General features: G+C 46.2%; 6 protein-coding genes across 9 annotated transcripts; 1 reads left to right on the top strand and 5 right to left on the bottom strand.

The window, feature by feature from the left end:
• Positions 1-821: 821 nt before the first annotated feature.
• Positions 822-2190, bottom strand: TSTA_013480 (aldo/keto reductase, putative). 2 transcript variants are annotated; one of them, XM_002483434.1, is made up of 4 exons: positions 2111-2190; positions 1479-2059; positions 1354-1426; positions 822-1294 (listed from the first exon to the last, which is right to left on the bottom strand). In XM_002483434.1, exons 1-4 carry the CDS (start codon positions 2156-2158, stop codon positions 1013-1015), a joined length of 984 nt encoding a protein of 327 aa, XP_002483479.1. In that variant the 5' UTR covers positions 2159-2190; the 3' UTR covers positions 822-1012. The 2 variants fall into 2 exon arrangements, with proteins under 2 accessions (XP_002483479.1, XP_002483480.1); XM_002483435.1 differs by having other exon boundaries at positions 822-1426.
• Positions 2191-2634: 444 nt separating this feature from the next.
• TSTA_013490 (amino acid permease, putative) lies at positions 2635-4658 on the bottom strand (the record flags this gene model as incomplete). The annotated part of the gene is made up of 3 exons (XM_002483436.1): positions 3220-4658; positions 2814-3154; positions 2635-2748 (listed from the first exon to the last, which is right to left on the bottom strand). The coding sequence occupies exons 1-3, from the start codon at positions 4382-4384 to the stop codon at positions 2635-2637; spliced, it is 1620 nt and encodes a 539-aa protein (XP_002483481.1). The 5' UTR covers positions 4385-4658.
• A 665-nt stretch (positions 4659-5323) lies between these two features.
• On the bottom strand, positions 5324-7169 carry TSTA_013500 (ion channel nompc, putative; the record flags this gene model as incomplete). Its single annotated transcript, XM_002483437.1, has 7 exons — positions 5324-5478; positions 5535-5884; positions 5927-6056; positions 6344-6500; positions 6555-6743; positions 6831-7039; positions 7127-7169. The coding sequence occupies 7 exons, from the start codon at positions 7167-7169 to the stop codon at positions 5324-5326; spliced, it is 1233 nt and encodes a 410-aa protein (XP_002483482.1).
• A 1358-nt stretch (positions 7170-8527) lies between these two features.
• Positions 8528-10836, bottom strand: TSTA_013510 (benzoate 4-monooxygenase cytochrome P450, putative). Of its 3 annotated transcripts, XM_002483438.1 has the most exons (6): positions 10335-10836; positions 10067-10258; positions 9669-10003; positions 9470-9603; positions 9021-9424; positions 8528-8955 (listed from the first exon to the last, which is right to left on the bottom strand). In XM_002483438.1, exons 1-6 carry the CDS (start codon positions 10771-10773, stop codon positions 8771-8773), a joined length of 1689 nt encoding a protein of 562 aa, XP_002483483.1. In that variant the 5' UTR covers positions 10774-10836; the 3' UTR covers positions 8528-8770. The 3 variants fall into 3 exon arrangements, with proteins under 3 accessions (XP_002483483.1, XP_002483484.1, XP_002483485.1); XM_002483439.1 differs by having other exon boundaries at positions 9021-9603; XM_002483440.1 differs by having other exon boundaries at positions 10067-10836.
• A 631-nt stretch (positions 10837-11467) lies between these two features.
• Positions 11468-13175, top strand: TSTA_013520 (uncharacterized protein). The gene is made up of 5 exons (XM_002483441.1): positions 11468-11758; positions 11828-11886; positions 11949-11994; positions 12062-12328; positions 12398-13175. Exons 1-5 carry the CDS (start codon positions 11609-11611, stop codon positions 13070-13072), a joined length of 1197 nt encoding a protein of 398 aa, XP_002483486.1. The 5' UTR covers positions 11468-11608; the 3' UTR covers positions 13073-13175.
• Positions 13176-13938: 763 nt separating this feature from the next.
• TSTA_013530 (prenyltransferase, putative) lies at positions 13939-15039 on the bottom strand (the record flags this gene model as incomplete). The annotated part of the gene is made up of 2 exons (XM_002483442.1): positions 14032-15039; positions 13939-13978 (listed from the first exon to the last, which is right to left on the bottom strand). The coding sequence occupies exons 1-2, from the start codon at positions 14991-14993 to the stop codon at positions 13939-13941; spliced, it is 1002 nt and encodes a 333-aa protein (XP_002483487.1). The 5' UTR covers positions 14994-15039.
• Between the last annotated feature and the right edge of the window lie 168 nt (positions 15040-15207).

Here is a 15207-nt window from a genome sequence, read left to right on the forward strand (position 1 = left end):
ATAAATAGTTGAGCGCAGTCCGTTACCATACCATGGTGTATTTAGTTCCTATTCAGGCTTTGGATATATCAATAGTTACATTGGAGTAATTGTCGTTATCGACATACCCCTCACGAGGAGCTCCAAAACGATTAGCCCTAATCTCCGAAGCGGGTGGTTAGGTCCGGAGGTCAGGTTTATCCTGTGATCAATTCACTCACAACTGAATAAGTCTAAAACAAAAAATTTCTGTAGTTATTTCATAAAGAAGACACAAGGTAACCAAATAAAATCAGATGAACTTGATGCGGGGAAGTCCCGTCGTAAAATCCAAAACACCTTACGCGCCCGCGGACAACGGAGTAAGGCGGCGAGGCACCGAGGTAACAAGGGCTGTTATTAGCCCGAGCCCCGATTTTAGGGTTTTCTAGCCTCCAATTAAATTGGAATATATGCCACTGTGTTGGAACAGAAATGTCATTAGGTCTTCTTGCCGACAAACTATCTATGTGCTGTGATATGACTTTGCAGTTGGTTGGCTAGTTACCTAATTAACCCTATCAGTATAAGCTCTTTTAGATAGTAGCATCCAGCAATGAATCTGTGCTATATTTCGAGATTTGAGTAAAGCATAGCGGTAGTATTCCTCTTGAATGGCAGTAGAAGGTGAAGCTCAATAGGATACTCAGGCTTCGAGACCCGGCGCAGCCGTATGTCCCGCATTCGTTATCCAACCGCAACAGGTGTCGCATATTATACAAGTGATCGTATCGATCATGTTTACTTGGACTGTACTCTTGGATGGTTCCCTCTAGAGACTACGTTTGAGGGCACGTAGCAAGCAAGCAAAGACCGATACTGGTTGACCGTTTCCACATATTATCGCCTCTGATTGGTTGGGAATAGGGAAGTATAAAAGTGTTCATCATTTCCTCCAGATTCCATGTCTATCACGCTCCACATCAAAGATTCGAGCATGGAAATATCAACCGTATAAATTCCGACGACGGCACAAACAAGAGAAAGAAAAGGATCATTCCTGACTGAAAACTCCCGAATACGCCTCAGCAACCTCTTTCGGCAATGGCCCTTGCTCAATAATATCCATGTTCTGCTCAAGTTGCTCAACCTTTGAGGCTCCGAGAACAATAGCATCACCGTACTTGGCATCCAAGATACTGTGATATGCCACCCATCGAAGAGCGGCGGCGTGGCCGGAGATTCCGTGTTTGGATGCGATTTCGACCGCGGCTTCGACGGCGGATATCACGGAGGGTCGGAGATACCATCTTGTATAGAGTTGGCCGATGGGGAGCTTATTTTATTGTTAGTACGCCAAGTACTTGAGAATGGGTGTATGCACATAAGACAGACCGTAGGATCGTATCGATTCCCAGGCTCAGCGTTTCTTTTATGGTTTCCGGAGAACATACCTGCTGCCGCCGGACTGATCACATCAATCAAGTCAACTCCATAAACAGGAGAAAGAAAGAACAAACCTAAATGCGTAAAAAGAAATCCCATGCTTCCTCAAAACAGGCAGCAAATCCTTCTCAACTGCTCTTGCAATAGCATTATAATGCCCCTGATACACACTCGGCTTTACATACCCATTCTCCTCGCAAATCTTAACAACCCTCTCAATCTCCTCGGGCTTGTGATTCGAGAGCCCAAACCGTCTGAATTTTCCCTCAAGGCACGCCTTATCCATAGCTTCGCATGTTTCTTCAAATGGCGTTGTCCGGTCAGGGTCATGTAAATATTCGATGTCTACCTGCGGTAATTGCAGTGCTGTTAAAGACTCGATAATGTTCTGCTCGATTTTCTCGCGAGTATGAGGACGGTCGCCGCGGGGCATGATCTTTGTGCTGATTGTGAAACACGGTTTGGTACTTTCGTGCTCTTCGTAGGACTTCAAGGCAGCGCCGATAAGTGGTTCTGCTGTGCCGGGGGCGTGTGGGGGGTAGTTTCGTGCGGTGTCGAGACTGGTATAACCGCGATTGAAGAAGGTGTCGAATAATTGTTTGACTGCATTCGGGGTGCCGTATCGGGCCATGGGGTCTGCTGATGTGTCGCCGACCTGTGGAATAGTTCATTAGCTATTTCGGCGAGACGATCTATAGATAAATACATTTGCCAGGCCGAGAACAAGTTGGGGTGCTGCTTTAGAGGGCGGCATTTTGATTCTGATATTATTGTTGACTCCGAATCAAAGCATCTATGTAGGTATACGTTGGAACTGTCTGTTAAATAGACAACGAGAGTACATACCCCTCAATTCTTCGACCAATTATGCTTCCATCAGGGAGTGTGACATAGCACTTTGTTTATGCAAACTGCATAGGGAACATATCAAATAGACACGCCGATCTATGCAGCAGTCCACAGCTAACCAATCGGTGGGTCCGCCTGAGGTCGATCAAACCGCATGGATATAAGCGGACTGCTCTGATGAAGTGCAGTACTCTAGAGATCGAGAGTATATTAGGGTTAGGGCTCCCATACCAGCTAGCCCTGAAAATGGTACTCTTCAATGTCTCTAAGTGATGCGTATTTAAAATTCTTCTAAAGCTCCCATGCCTTTGATAACGTACACATGCTTATTTTTAACAGGAAAGTTAAATAATGGTTTACCTTACACTTTTTCCTCGTTTTTCAGAATATCCAGTCCAATACACGTTGCCACCATGTATCCGGCTTTGGAATAGGTATAATCTCTCCTTCTGCCAATCGGCCTGAATAGAGATCGATAGTGGTAGCACGGGCAAACTATGATTCCAGTTAGTCACTGTATTCCTCCAAGGATATCCAGCGAGTTAAGAGAGAAGACAAACCTTTGTACGATGAACAAACTTCCATACGAAAATGGGAACGATGAAGATAGGGATACCGATATACGATGCAAAGAAAGATGACGTGTCCCAATTGCCCTTTAGGAAGACTGGGAATCCTGCAACGAGCGTGATAATCGTCGAGCCGACAAACCCGACCCATGCAGTATATGGTTGAAAGGGGGATTTCCAGGGAAGAGTATCCCGGCTGACTCCTTGTGCTTTCATAGCGGCATGGAAGCGAATATAGCAGAAAGAAAGAGTGGCCCAGGCGATCAAACCGGCCACGGTGCTGAGATTGAGTAGCCAGGTGAAAGCTTGAGCGGCGCCGCCGGAGCCGAGACCTATCATTTTGTCAGCAAAACAGGTCGAGATTGAAAGTAGTTGTCATTTAATTGATTATACTTACTGAGATATGCGAATGGACCAAACAACCAGGCAGTAATAACAGCCACGTATGGAACACCCTTCTTAGTCACTCGTCCGAAAACCTGCGGCAAGTAACCGTCTGTGGTCATCGCCACGATCATTCGCGAGCCAACCCAACAGTAGGAGTTGCCAGCGGACCAAGCTGACACCAGGATACAAGCATTCACGACAGACGGAAGACCGTGGATGCCGGCTTCACGAATCGCAATAACCCAGGGCGAGCTATTCGCGTTTCCGCTACCAGAGATAAGATCCGGGTTCTTGGGACTAACGATGATTCCGATCAATAAAGCACCCAGCACATAGAAAAGAGCAATTCGATATGTCACTCGCCGAGCAGCTTTGGGGATCGATTCGTGCGGATTAACTGCTTCGGCCGCTGCAATGACGACCGTCTCGACACCGATGAAGCTGAATGATGCATTGACAAACGAAGACAGGAATCCGAGAAAATGGCCTGTCGAACCTGTGATACCATTATAATTCGTCCACGCACCGGGGTTGTGCCAGTAGCGGAATCCTATGGTTTGATGGTTCGGACCGCCTCCGGCTGTAATGACAATGGCGACGATGACGAGTCCCAGGAAACAGAGAACTTTGATTGAACCGCTGGCGACTTCGACGTCGCCATAAAAGCGTACATTGACGAGGTTGATGGCCAGAATCAATACCAGGCCAACCGTAATGACGACAGCCGGCGTCAGATCAGTCCAGTAAGAGACCACAACGGCGGCTGCTGAGACCTCGGAAGCTATAGCGATTGTATAACAATATCCATAAGAAATGGCCAGTGAAAATCCGACGGCGGGATCAATAAACCGGGTCGCCCAGTGAGGGAATGATCCCGCAGACGGCAATAACGTAGCAAGCTCAGCGATACTCTGCATAACACACCAAAGTACCATTCCGACGACAATAAAGGCAAGCAACAATCCCGCCGGCCCAGCTCTAGCATAGGCAGCACCTGTACCGACGAAAAGACCCGTTCCAATTCCACCACAGAAACCTATCATCGAAACTTGGTAGTCGCGGAGACGGCGCTGTGTAGCTCCCCGGCCACCCACATTGATAACCAATTCATCTTTCTGGACCGGAAGCTCATTGCTATTGTTGTATGCGTGCTTCTCCTCGATTTCAGAAGCCATGATAGATGCGGCCCTCTCTACCTGGGGGTAGAGTTGATTAAGCGTCAAACTGATAAACCATTGAAGCACCAAGTATAATATCCGGATGGGTCTATTATACGTAATATACGAAAAATTTTCCTTCCCGAGGCTGGAGAAAAAAAAGCATCACGACATGGACCCACGGCCTTGCGCCATAAGAGCGATGTGATATTATTACGTATCGCTTTCAGAAAAGGCCTCAAAAGATCGTTTCTTGGAGTACGAGTTGTAGCGACCTGTCGCATGGTTCAAATGAGGAGAATAAGTTGTCATATCAGCTAATAAAGGCGTGTATATCGTCCAGTCATGGGGGATCGACCTACTTTAAAAAAAATTTTGAAGCTCCGTTCCGGACATGGAAGTGGATACCTGAGCTGCTCGCCACATGCTCAGAGGAGAATAAATGACAAATCAAATGACTACAATGACTTACATAAGGCCGATCTCAGAAGTTTGGTCGTTGCCACGTTTAGAAATTAGAATTAGGGCTAATTGTGCCTCGTGGAGTCATGGTTAGCGGGCGATGTAGTGTGATCTCCCAAGGTCGCCTTAGTACGAACGATCATTTTAATGTCGGTCCGAATATCCAATATGGAAATGATCCATTGGCATTTATAAGTTAATGCCAGTTATAAGCTGAAACATGCCTAGATGCAGACAACTCCGTTTATTGAAACATCACATCAACGTGCGTCAAGGACTCAAGGCTGTCCGGGGTCCTCAAAATTCCTGTGTCGTACAATTACTCCCGGAGTCATGATTCATATATCCTTGGCCTAGTAAATAGGCATCACATGACATCTACGTCTTGCAAGATCTGCGCTATTTATCGTCTTGCGCCATACTAAAGCAGTAACTGCACCAGACTCTTGTAGGCTTTTCTGGCAGCAATGTGCAGAGGTGTTATGCCAGAAACTGTCACAGTTGTTTCCGGAGCTCCCGTTTTGCGCTGGCGCCTCTCTCTTCTTGCTCTTCGGCCTCTGCATAGACATCTGCACCGTGAGAGAGTAAGAGTTGCGATTTATTCATATTCTCCTTCTTTGTTGGTGCAATATGTTGCTGATTCTCCGTTACTGATGAGTCAACTCCATCTAACAGCTCAACTCTAAATGCAAGGGGGCCCACCCACAAATGGGGTAATAGGTGTACCAGTCATTGGTGATTATGATATCAGGGTTATCACCCTCCAAGAATGACTCGGTGGCATTGACCTTCGCCCCTCCTTTGAGCAGCGTATGTGCAATATCATAGTGACCATTCCGTATTGCTACATGTAGAGGTGTCCTTCCTTTTCTCTTCAGCCCTATGTCCGAATCCCAATCTTCTATTGCGTTGACATTGATGTTAACGTCCGCAAGTAACAAATTAACAATATCTCTGGATCCTCCTTCAGCTGCCAAGTGGAGTACCGTCCTACCACAGTCGTCTTCCGCGTTGATATTCGCTCCTATTTCGAGCGACAGCCGTGCTGCGGCAAGGCTTCCTTTCCAAGATGCACACCGTAACGCGGTTTCCTTTTACCGTTCTTCTCTTCTAGGTTCTTCACGCCCCTTGTGGTAGGAAACGTAACGCCTGCTATCAGGATCCGTGCCATTGTCTAGGAGAGGCTGGACAACATCTGCTTGGTTTTCTTCGATGGCAAGATATAAGCCTATGTTCGTGTGCATCGGAATTCCTTCTGCTATAAAAACACGAATCGCATCCACATATCCATGTCGTACAGCCGAAAAAAAATGCTGTCATACGAGATATCGTTATCGTTACTGACAGACTTTGATGCTAGACATGAGCCCACTTCTAATACCCAATTAGACATTGCGGAGTCGAAGGCGTTCGAGTTATTATGCTGTAATTGGGTTATTACATCTTGACAATGGTTTTTCACAGCCACCATTAATGCAAAGCCTCAGAAGATGTCTCAGTATAGCAACGGCATACCCGAAGAAGCCACCACTTTCCTGGTTGCACCCATTTCTTCACTGAAATGGAGCTCCATGGTTGTAGAGTCTCGGCATTTCTCATAATTCTGCGCTAAGCGAGAGCTTGTATACATCGTCTTCGACCATTGAATGTCTCGATGCGGCCGAGCGAGGAACTAAAGATGCTCTAGTGTCTTTGTTTCTAAAATTTGCCTGTTTTGGAAACATACTTGCCAACAGACACTAATAGGGTATTCATGACGGTGTTGTGACATACCAACTGCGATGAGCATCCTATTATAACTTAGAGTAACCAAGAATCGGCAAGAGATCGGGATACGTACCCTACTTCTTAGCGAATCCACGCTCTTCAACTCTGCGGACCACTTGAGCTTCAGCCAAACATGCTTAGCTTTATTCTGAGAGCCAAGGATGTCATATTCCCTGGCCACTTTTCTTTTTAGCTAGTCCAACGTCTTCCGAACCCCAGAAATCATCTCATTTACCATCCTGACTCGATCCTCCTCGGCGCCTATTAGCGCAGATTGCGGGTTCTCGACCTCTTCCTGTAAAATTTTCAACGAATTACACAGTATAGATATCTCGCCTAACACCATTTGAAACTCGTGAGGCGCATTCCGGGCTACAGTGTAATAATCGCGGTACAGGATCCAGGGGAGCTGCCCAATAGCGATGAAATCGGAGATAGCAAAGCCTAAGGACATTGGTCTTTTGATTTGATTATAACGATAGATATTTCCGGTTTTTGATCCATTTTGTTCTCAAATATCACTGCTACTACCAGCAGGCTTGAGTGTAGATTGAAGTGCAAGCGGGGCGTCCATGGCGATGCAGCCTTGTCGAATGCATGTCCAATCAGCGGCCAGTTTGAGGATATACGTACAGGCCATGCAATATATCTTCTATTTAACTGGTAATCAAGGAGTCTTTCACTCGGGGTTTTAGTTAGTAACGAGGTGGACAAGAGGTCCAGAACATGCCAGTTGACAGATAAAAGTCGACGTAGAGGGTCTGCAAGATCACATATTCTCGCATCTTATTCTGTTAATATGCTCTCCAAAGTCGCGTTGTAGGCACTTCCATTTGGGAGACTTCAGATGAATGAGACATATGACCCAAGAATAAATATGGGGGTTTTACTTACCTGAGATATCTTATTTCTTGTAGAATTGTTGTTAGCCCCTGGGCATATTCTGGGCCTGCTCTATATAATGCCAGATTCATTGTGACTGTATCAGGAATCTGAAAAATTTGTAGTTGTTCGGTATACGGAAAAGGGGCTGCTGGGCCCATTCCATCGCACAATGGTGGAAGGTTTGGATTCTGTTGGGACATGGCTTATTTAGTGGTTAGGTGAGATGTTGCGTATTGAAGATAGGAGTCAAAAGGAAGCTCATGAACGAAGAGAAGGAAGAGGCCGACGGCGTCAGAATGCCTCAGGCACTTTCTCCATAGGTTTGTCGCTCTAGATTCTCCGACTCAGGTACATACATTCCCACTAGACTCTACCCTTCCGCTCTCCTTTCCTGATAGAATCAGCTGATTCAGCTCACTGAAGGTTGCCGGGCGGATGAGCCGATAAACATAAGGGTCCCCGCTGATCATGTTGTATTTGTAGAGCATGCCACTGCTTTCGAAGATAACTTTGCCGCCGCCCTCATTATCGTCCTGACACATGATTGGAGTGCATTACCCGAATTTATCAAGAATAGCGCGTCCCCAGCTGCCTTGCGCGACCAAGTCACGTAGTCAAGCTCTTCTGGGTCTATCGTGCACCCCAGCGGAGGGGTCATCTAAGGATCTGTCAGTACGCAATAATCATCACCGATTTTGGATCTTATAGACTTACGGAAGGCTTAGAGTCAGCTATTATTTAAATGTGTGTGACATTGCAATTGAGTTGGATGTAGTTGATGGATGCAAAAGAGATATGTAGGTGCACCATGGTAAATTTACAGTGGCACATCACTCACCGTCCAGTCCCTACGGTGTACACCCCTCACCGCACAGAACCATCTCATGCATTCCCTTTTCCATACAAAATTGTTACTCCTATCTCATGTTACTATGACACATGATCACATCCACAGTTTGAGAAAGTATGGCTACAAGCGCGGTCTTCTTCGAAAACCCGGGAGCTTGGCGACAAGATTTATATATGCTAATTCCAAATGACGCATGGCAACATTGAATGGAGGTACTCAGTTTCCACGGCTACCTGCGCCAAGTTTTAAACATAGCAGCAAGTAATGACAAGATGAAAGAGGAAACAAAAATCTCAAGATACATTTCGACATATTTGTTATGTTTTGAGACGGTAGATGATTGATCATAACTTGAATAATGTCTGTGCTATTACTGACTTGGGGTAGCATACTAATTCAACATAGTGCTACTCATCTATCCTGCCACCTGTTCAAGAATTTCAACGACGAGAGAATTGGACTTGCAGAGGAGGCAACGTGGTGGTAAACGTGTCCAGCGCATTTTTGTCGAAATCGTCGCCGGTTTCATTCTCTGCGAAAGCCACGTTGTATTGCTGCGCAATGACTGAGATCGCAATCCTCAGACTCTGAAGGGCCAAGTTTTTACCAGGGCAGCTGTATGCACCTTTAACAAGAAATCAGCTACTTTCCCTTCACTTTGGGGAAAAAGGGGGAAATAATAACACTAACCCAAAGAAAACGGGAAAAACGGAGCGTCACCCGTGGCCATTTCGTCTTTGCGCTCTCCCCATCGTTCCGGAATAAACTCTTGCGCATTTGCATAATACCGCTCATCCGTCTGAATTAACTGCACGGGAACGAACACGTTTATATCACCAGGGATATAGACATCGTCAACTTGAAGACCTTGTGCTGGCGTACAGCGGTATCCACCCGTTAGAAGTGCTGGCTTTAGACGGAGGGTCTCGTTGATGATGTCGTCGATAAAAGTAACTGATTTGGCCTTCTCGTACGACCAGTCCGCAGCGCCACCTGGCATGGCTTGGTCTAATAGATGCTGTAGCTTTTTGAGCGTGGAGGGGTATTTGGCGAGGTAGAAGAAGATTGATGCGAGAGTTGTGGCGGTAGTTTCGCTGGTGCTGTCAGTATCCGAAAAGAAACAAATGGAATACACGTACCTTCCGGCGATAATGACCACACGCGAGTCTTCATGCAGAGATTCGAGCGATGGTGACGCTGAAATATCCTTTTCGACATACGACTTCAACAACCAGGATACAATGTCTTGTGGATATTCCTCGGGATTCCACGTCTGAGAGAATAAACGTCAGGACACAGCCCATTACCTTGAGATGGTAGCGATAAGACAGTACAAACCTTCTGCTTCAAGTCAATCTCATTTCCACACCACCTGAAAAAATCTGCATAGGCCGCCGTCGCCCCTGGAATGCTGGATATGAGATACAACAACCACGGCACGTGACTTAGCACACTCAAAACGGTCATATGCTCATGAATAGCCCTAATTGCCGGGTTCTCTTTCCCCGTACTCAAGTTGTTAAAATCCTTTCCAAACCCAACTTCACCCATAATGTCGAAGCTGAGAAACATCGACCAGGCAGTCGCATCCAGCGGTTTGTGTTCATTGACCTGGATTTGCGAAACGAACGAATCAACCTTGGCTTTGATTCGGGGTTCGTAGGTTGCCAATGCTACAAGAAGTTCAGTTTCTATGAATTGCAGTAAAAGGGGAATGAGGAAACTAGCAGATATACCTTTGATGCTAAAACCACGGTCCCATGCTTTTCTTCTTTTACGATGGTCATCAAAGTCCCGAGTCATGTGAATCGAGCACTTTTTAGGGTTTGGAGACACTTGGGCATACCAGGTTGTTTTCAAGCACTGGGATTGCGGGCCATAGATGAGCGGGACAGCAGACTTGCGTACGATGCAGATTTCCCGGGGGCCTATCCAAATATGTGAATCCATTTCATAACGCAAGAAGGACAAATGCAGGAGTGAATAGAAAGAGGATGTACTTACCAGTCCGGATAAAATCGCCATAAGTTTCGCGCATCTTCGCCACCTCGCGGTAATACCTGACTTCCTTAGCCGCCAGGGCTACATCGGGAAATCGGCTGAGCTTCGACCAAAAGGGACCAGGAAACCGACGGATACGATGAAAGAACAGTCGATAGACTGCAATGCTGAGAATCAAGCTAGCATTGAATGATGTCGTAACCACAGCGAGCCGAATCAGTGTTTGAAGGATCGAGAAGTTCGCCAAAGTGAGGTACGCATAGCCAACACCGGAGATTGCTACGACATAAAACCAAAGCAAAGGCGCAAGATGATTCTCGACGGCAATCACACGGAAGACAAACCAGTGCAACGTAACGGCAAGTATGGCTACTGAGCCAGCTGTCGATGTTAGGTCTGCTTTTAGAGCATCTTTCAGATAGTGCATGGCTAAGGTAGCCATTCCGGACGAGATTGAGATGCAACTGGGAAAAGCAACTCAATACTGCTTGGAAGAATCGCACTCAAGGAGAAGCACAAGGAGGAAGGAATTGAAAAAGAAAAGGGAGTGATAGGGGATATTATGGGGCTTTCCCTCGTGTTCTCCTAACCGACATGTTGGGCTGAAGCCGAGACAGCAGAGGAACGACAGGCCACACACAATCCATTACTATGCGTTAGTTGCATTCACGGTTATATAATAATAGTATACGGTAATACGGGTCCCCGGTATCTGCGTTAGAACTTAGAATTGAACATTATAATTGGCAAAAATCCTATTCGACAACCGGCCCCATTCTGACGCGGCCCGGGAGGGACTGAATGTGCACTACCTAAGCCCTAGCCATTGTTTGACGGTTGTCATACTAGGATATTAATTAATATTGACAAGGATACTGCAACATATACTATATTACGGACGGTTGACACTCCGAGCGATGGCCTCAAGTGGTTAGATAGTCTCATCTTAATTCTGAAGGCCCATTTCTGTTGGATCCTACAGAAATATACCGTTTAGTAGCTCTTAAGATCGACGGAAATCGGCTGTTGGATGTACTTTGATTGGATTTAAATTTGACGCACCTAGACCTCGAAAACACTAGCGCCAGCAGCAGTAATTTTGACAGGTATAACTGTCTGATCTTTTACGAAAAAATGAGAAGAGAGAAAGCGAAACGGAAGGGCTATCTTCGTCTACAGGAAGGCGACCCTCATAAATATGTGAAGATATTTTTTTCAACATTCAACTTCTGTTCGGTTCTTCTTCCTCTGCACTGGTCCGGCCAACGTGTCTCAAAATGGCCATCAATAACTTACAACCCATTGCCTACATTGTTGTATCTCTTGCTTTTGCGGTTGGCACCAGCTCAATCTTCCTGCGATTGTACTGTCGAGCAATTCTCTTGAGGACGTTTGGCTGGGATGATGTCGCGGCTGTGTTTTTACTGGTGAGCAACGACTCAAATTTCTGTCTTTTTGAGTGAGACGAGAGGTAAAGCTGATGTGAATTTCTTCAGCTGGTCAACACTATGCAGCAGACCATATTGTACATATTCTTGCATTATGGCTGTGGCCTGTAAGTGATCAATTGTCAACCAAATTAAGCCTCTATCTGGTGAAAACGTCTAATGGCTGTAGGCATGCTGCTGCTCTGAATAAATCCCAGATTTACAACATTCAAAAGGTTTGCTCACGACTCCCCATCTTGAGCTTACCCATGTCCTGTAGAACATCTCTGATATGTGGTATAGTGGCTCATCGTTGAAGAAATCTTTTACATGTTCACGCACTGGACCATCAAAACGTCTTTTCTCTTTTTCTATCTGCGTCTCTCCCCAGACCTTACCTTCCGACGACTGGTCTATGCTACAATGGCTCTCAATACCATGGTCACCATCACAAATTGGCTACTGGCCCTTCTGCAATGCATTCCATTCGAAGCTATTCTACACCCTGCTGACTATCCACATGCCAAGTGTATCGAGGCAGACATAGTTTTGATGCTGCCGTCAGGCCTGGTACGTAACTTTCCTTTTCTGCTGCTTCATTGCAATCCAAGGTGTTTCGTTTTGATTGACTAAACCTAGAATATAATAACCGATTTGGCCATTCTATTCCTTCCCATTCCCACTGTCCTGTCACTCCAAATGCCCTTTCGCCGGAAAATGGCCGTTCTCGGTGTAATTGGCTTTGGTGCTTCCGCCGTCATTGTTGCGCTGTGTCGATTCGTCGTACTCAAAGAGCTAGGCAGCAGTGATGATATTTCCTACGTCCTCGGCAATATGGTGATCGTCGCCGCGCTCGAAATCCAGTCCGCTGTGGTTGCCGTGAACCTGCCCGCCATGAAAGCCCTCTTCTCACGGGTGATTGATTTCTCTGGGTACTCGGGTGGCAGCGCGGGCTACAAACTATCGGAAAACCCGCATCATTCGGGGGCTGATCTGGCTAATGGAAGAAATCATTCCTCGGCTGTTTTAGGTGGTTCCAATAGTAAAGGGTCTCACAACCGGTCTGCTAACCGGCGATTGAGAAAGTCAATTACTGGCATGGCAGAACGCGATCTTATAACGACTGTGAATGAGACCATGAATGGTTCCGAGGAGGATCTGATTGAAGGACAGCAGCACCCGGGCAAAATTGATGGTATCAGGGTGGCTACGACGGTGGACGTAGATAACACCTTACGACAGCCAGGCGATGCGCATCTGTATGGAAAGCTTGTGAGTCCGTACAAGAGTTGGAAGAAAGATGAGCGAGCATGATATAGTGACAGGATATCACCTTCCTCAGGCCATATTGGGACTAGCCCGTTTTAGGCGGGCGTTGATATCAGCCCTGGACCTCACCACTTAGCTAGAACACACATGACAACATATCTTATGAGCCTAAAAAGGCCTCATCATGTAGTATAGTGTACATTGCGGCGCGGATTGATGTTTCCTTTTCGTGCGGTGCACTACAAAAGGACTAGTGCTAGGATTTCATCATGAAGCCGGATCGCAAAACTCTGGCAAGTCTGTTGACATGGCTGATTTCAATGACGGCCTGGCATGGAAGTGTTAGGTTGTTGATTAAGTGGGCATGGGATCAGCAGGATGGAAGTCCAAAAAATAGAAAAGATGCTGAGAAGAGAGTCATATTTATTGGACCCTGGGAAGGCAACTGCTCCCTGAGAATCTCATATCCGATTATGAATCTCTTAATGTCTAGTTGTTAACCGTTCACAAGATTCTTGTTGCTGCATGCGAAGTGTCAGAAAGGCATATGAACGTTGTTGTCGGTGTATCCGGCTTCATCACGACATCGCCCCTATTCGGCGATATTTACCACCAAATTGCAACTATCCGAACTTCAGAATAAGAAAAAGACACAGGGACTTTATTTTAGGTATTGGTATTTTCTAATTCCATTACTAATCGTGGATTCGCACCCTTACTACAAGGTAAAGAGGAGAGAGTATGCTGTTTAGGTAACAGCTTCCAGGGTTCAATGGTTGTTTGCCTCGACATATCATCAAGAACGGGGGAATGTGAGGGATAAGACTGAGATCGATGCTTGACTGAATTGATGAATACTGAAGATTGTCCGTATATAGTCCTTGGGGTATGATAATTGTGGGTTGGGCTGATTATAGAGTAGAATAAGTACTGGGAATTGAGAATGATAATCTAAGAATATGTACTATCTATGTTTCTGTTCCCTGGCCTATTGAAAAACATACAGGCGTATGACATACTCCAAGTATAGACCCGAGACAATCACAGCCACACTCCCCATAGCACCGCGCCTGAACCACCATTCACAGTCCGCAGCAACCCTCAGGTCAACAAGCGCCAACATTACTGACAGAAGGAAAAATGATCCACCACAGCTAATAATATAGTAAAGAATTGAATAGTCATTTCGGTTTCCCACCTTCCACAGCAAAATCTCCGTGGCAGCAGTCATCATTGATAACCACATTTTTGGCCGATCACCTATTACTAGCGGCATAGACTTAATTCCAGCTTTGGCATCGTCTCGCATATCCTGATAGGAGTATATCACATTGGCGATCGTAACAATGTGCATGCTGACCAAGGCCATGTAGAGGGTGGACACGAAATGTTCCGATCCAGGTGAGACATCGATACCGATGACCATGCTAGCCATGAAAACACTGACCGCAAATCCGAATCCCATAATGAGCTGGGGAAAAGACGTAAATCGCTTTCCGTATGGGTAGAGCATCATAACCAGAGTCGAAATAACCCCAAGGCCGTGACAATCATTGGGAAGAGAAGCAAGAACTCCGGTTCCAAGTAACAGCTGGACAACGCTGAAATTGAAGGCTTCGTCTGGTGTGAGAGCTCCGCGAGCAACAGGGCGCGATCTGCGGCGTCGAACGTGTTTGTCGTATTCGTAATCAACTGCACCTTTGAAGGCGCAGAGGGCGTGGCGTATGATGAATATCCAAAGTACACATTTGGATGCTAGAGGCAGAAGCTCCTTCGGCTGTAACAGAGGCCATGAAAGACTCACGGCATGTGTCAAGCCAACGCTGTAAAGCAGGACAGCCATTATGGTTTCATTAGGCTGGTGGATGCGTGTGACTTCGAAGTACGGGCCCCATGGTATATCTAAGAAGGGAAATAAGTTGACGACTTCTTGAGACGCGTAGTAGAGGAATTCTTCGAAAGACATATTGATAGAGTTCTGAAAAAGGCTAGGGAGTGATAAACAGGTGCTCAGGTATCGCGGTATCAATGAAGCAAAAGTAAATAAAAGATAAACACCGCGGTCAGTTCGCGCCTTCCATCTTATGTATGCGGTGCCTCAGGCCTCCAGTCCAAAAGCTGGCTGATGTCTCCTGCGTCTTCTTGTCTGGCGTATAGCATGTCAGAAGTTTCCAACTATC

This window comes from Talaromyces stipitatus, genomic scaffold (assembly GCF_000003125.1).
Source record: "Talaromyces stipitatus ATCC 10500 scf_1105507295549 genomic scaffold, whole genome shotgun sequence".
Lineage (NCBI taxonomy): Eukaryota > Fungi > Ascomycota > Eurotiomycetes > Eurotiales > Trichocomaceae > Talaromyces > Talaromyces stipitatus.

Bases quoted from the DNA above. Each gene is read 5' to 3' on its own strand.
- TSTA_013510 (XM_002483439.1), bottom strand. From the start codon at position 10,773: ATGGCTACCTTAGCCATGCACTATCTGAAAGATGCTCTAAAAGCAGAC. The intron at 9,604-9,668 runs GTTTGTACTGTC...TTATTCTCTCAG, and splicing joins AGATTGACTTGAAGCAGAAG to ACGTGGAATCCCGAGGAATA. The intron at 8,956-9,020 runs GTTAGTGTTATT...TTCTTGTTAAAG, and splicing joins GTTTTTCCCGTTTTCTTTGG to GTGCATACAGCTGCCCTGGT.
- TSTA_013480 (XM_002483434.1), bottom strand. From the start codon at position 2,158: ATGCCGCCCTCTAAAGCAGCACCCCAACTTGTTCTCGGCCTGGCAAAT. The intron at 1,427-1,478 runs GTTTGTTCTTTC...TGATGTGATCAG, and splicing joins ATTTCTTTTTACGCATTTAG to TCCGGCGGCAGCAGGTATGT. The intron at 1,295-1,353 runs GTCTGTCTTATG...CAATAAAATAAG, and splicing joins GGAATCGATACGATCCTACG to CTCCCCATCGGCCAACTCTA.
- TSTA_013520 (XM_002483441.1), top strand. From the start codon at position 11,609: ATGGCCATCAATAACTTACAACCCATTGCCTACATTGTTGTATCTCTT. The intron at 11,759-11,827 runs GTGAGCAACGAC...GAATTTCTTCAG, and splicing joins TCGCGGCTGTGTTTTTACTG to CTGGTCAACACTATGCAGCA. The intron at 11,995-12,061 runs GTTTGCTCACGA...TATGTGGTATAG, and splicing joins AGATTTACAACATTCAAAAG to TGGCTCATCGTTGAAGAAAT.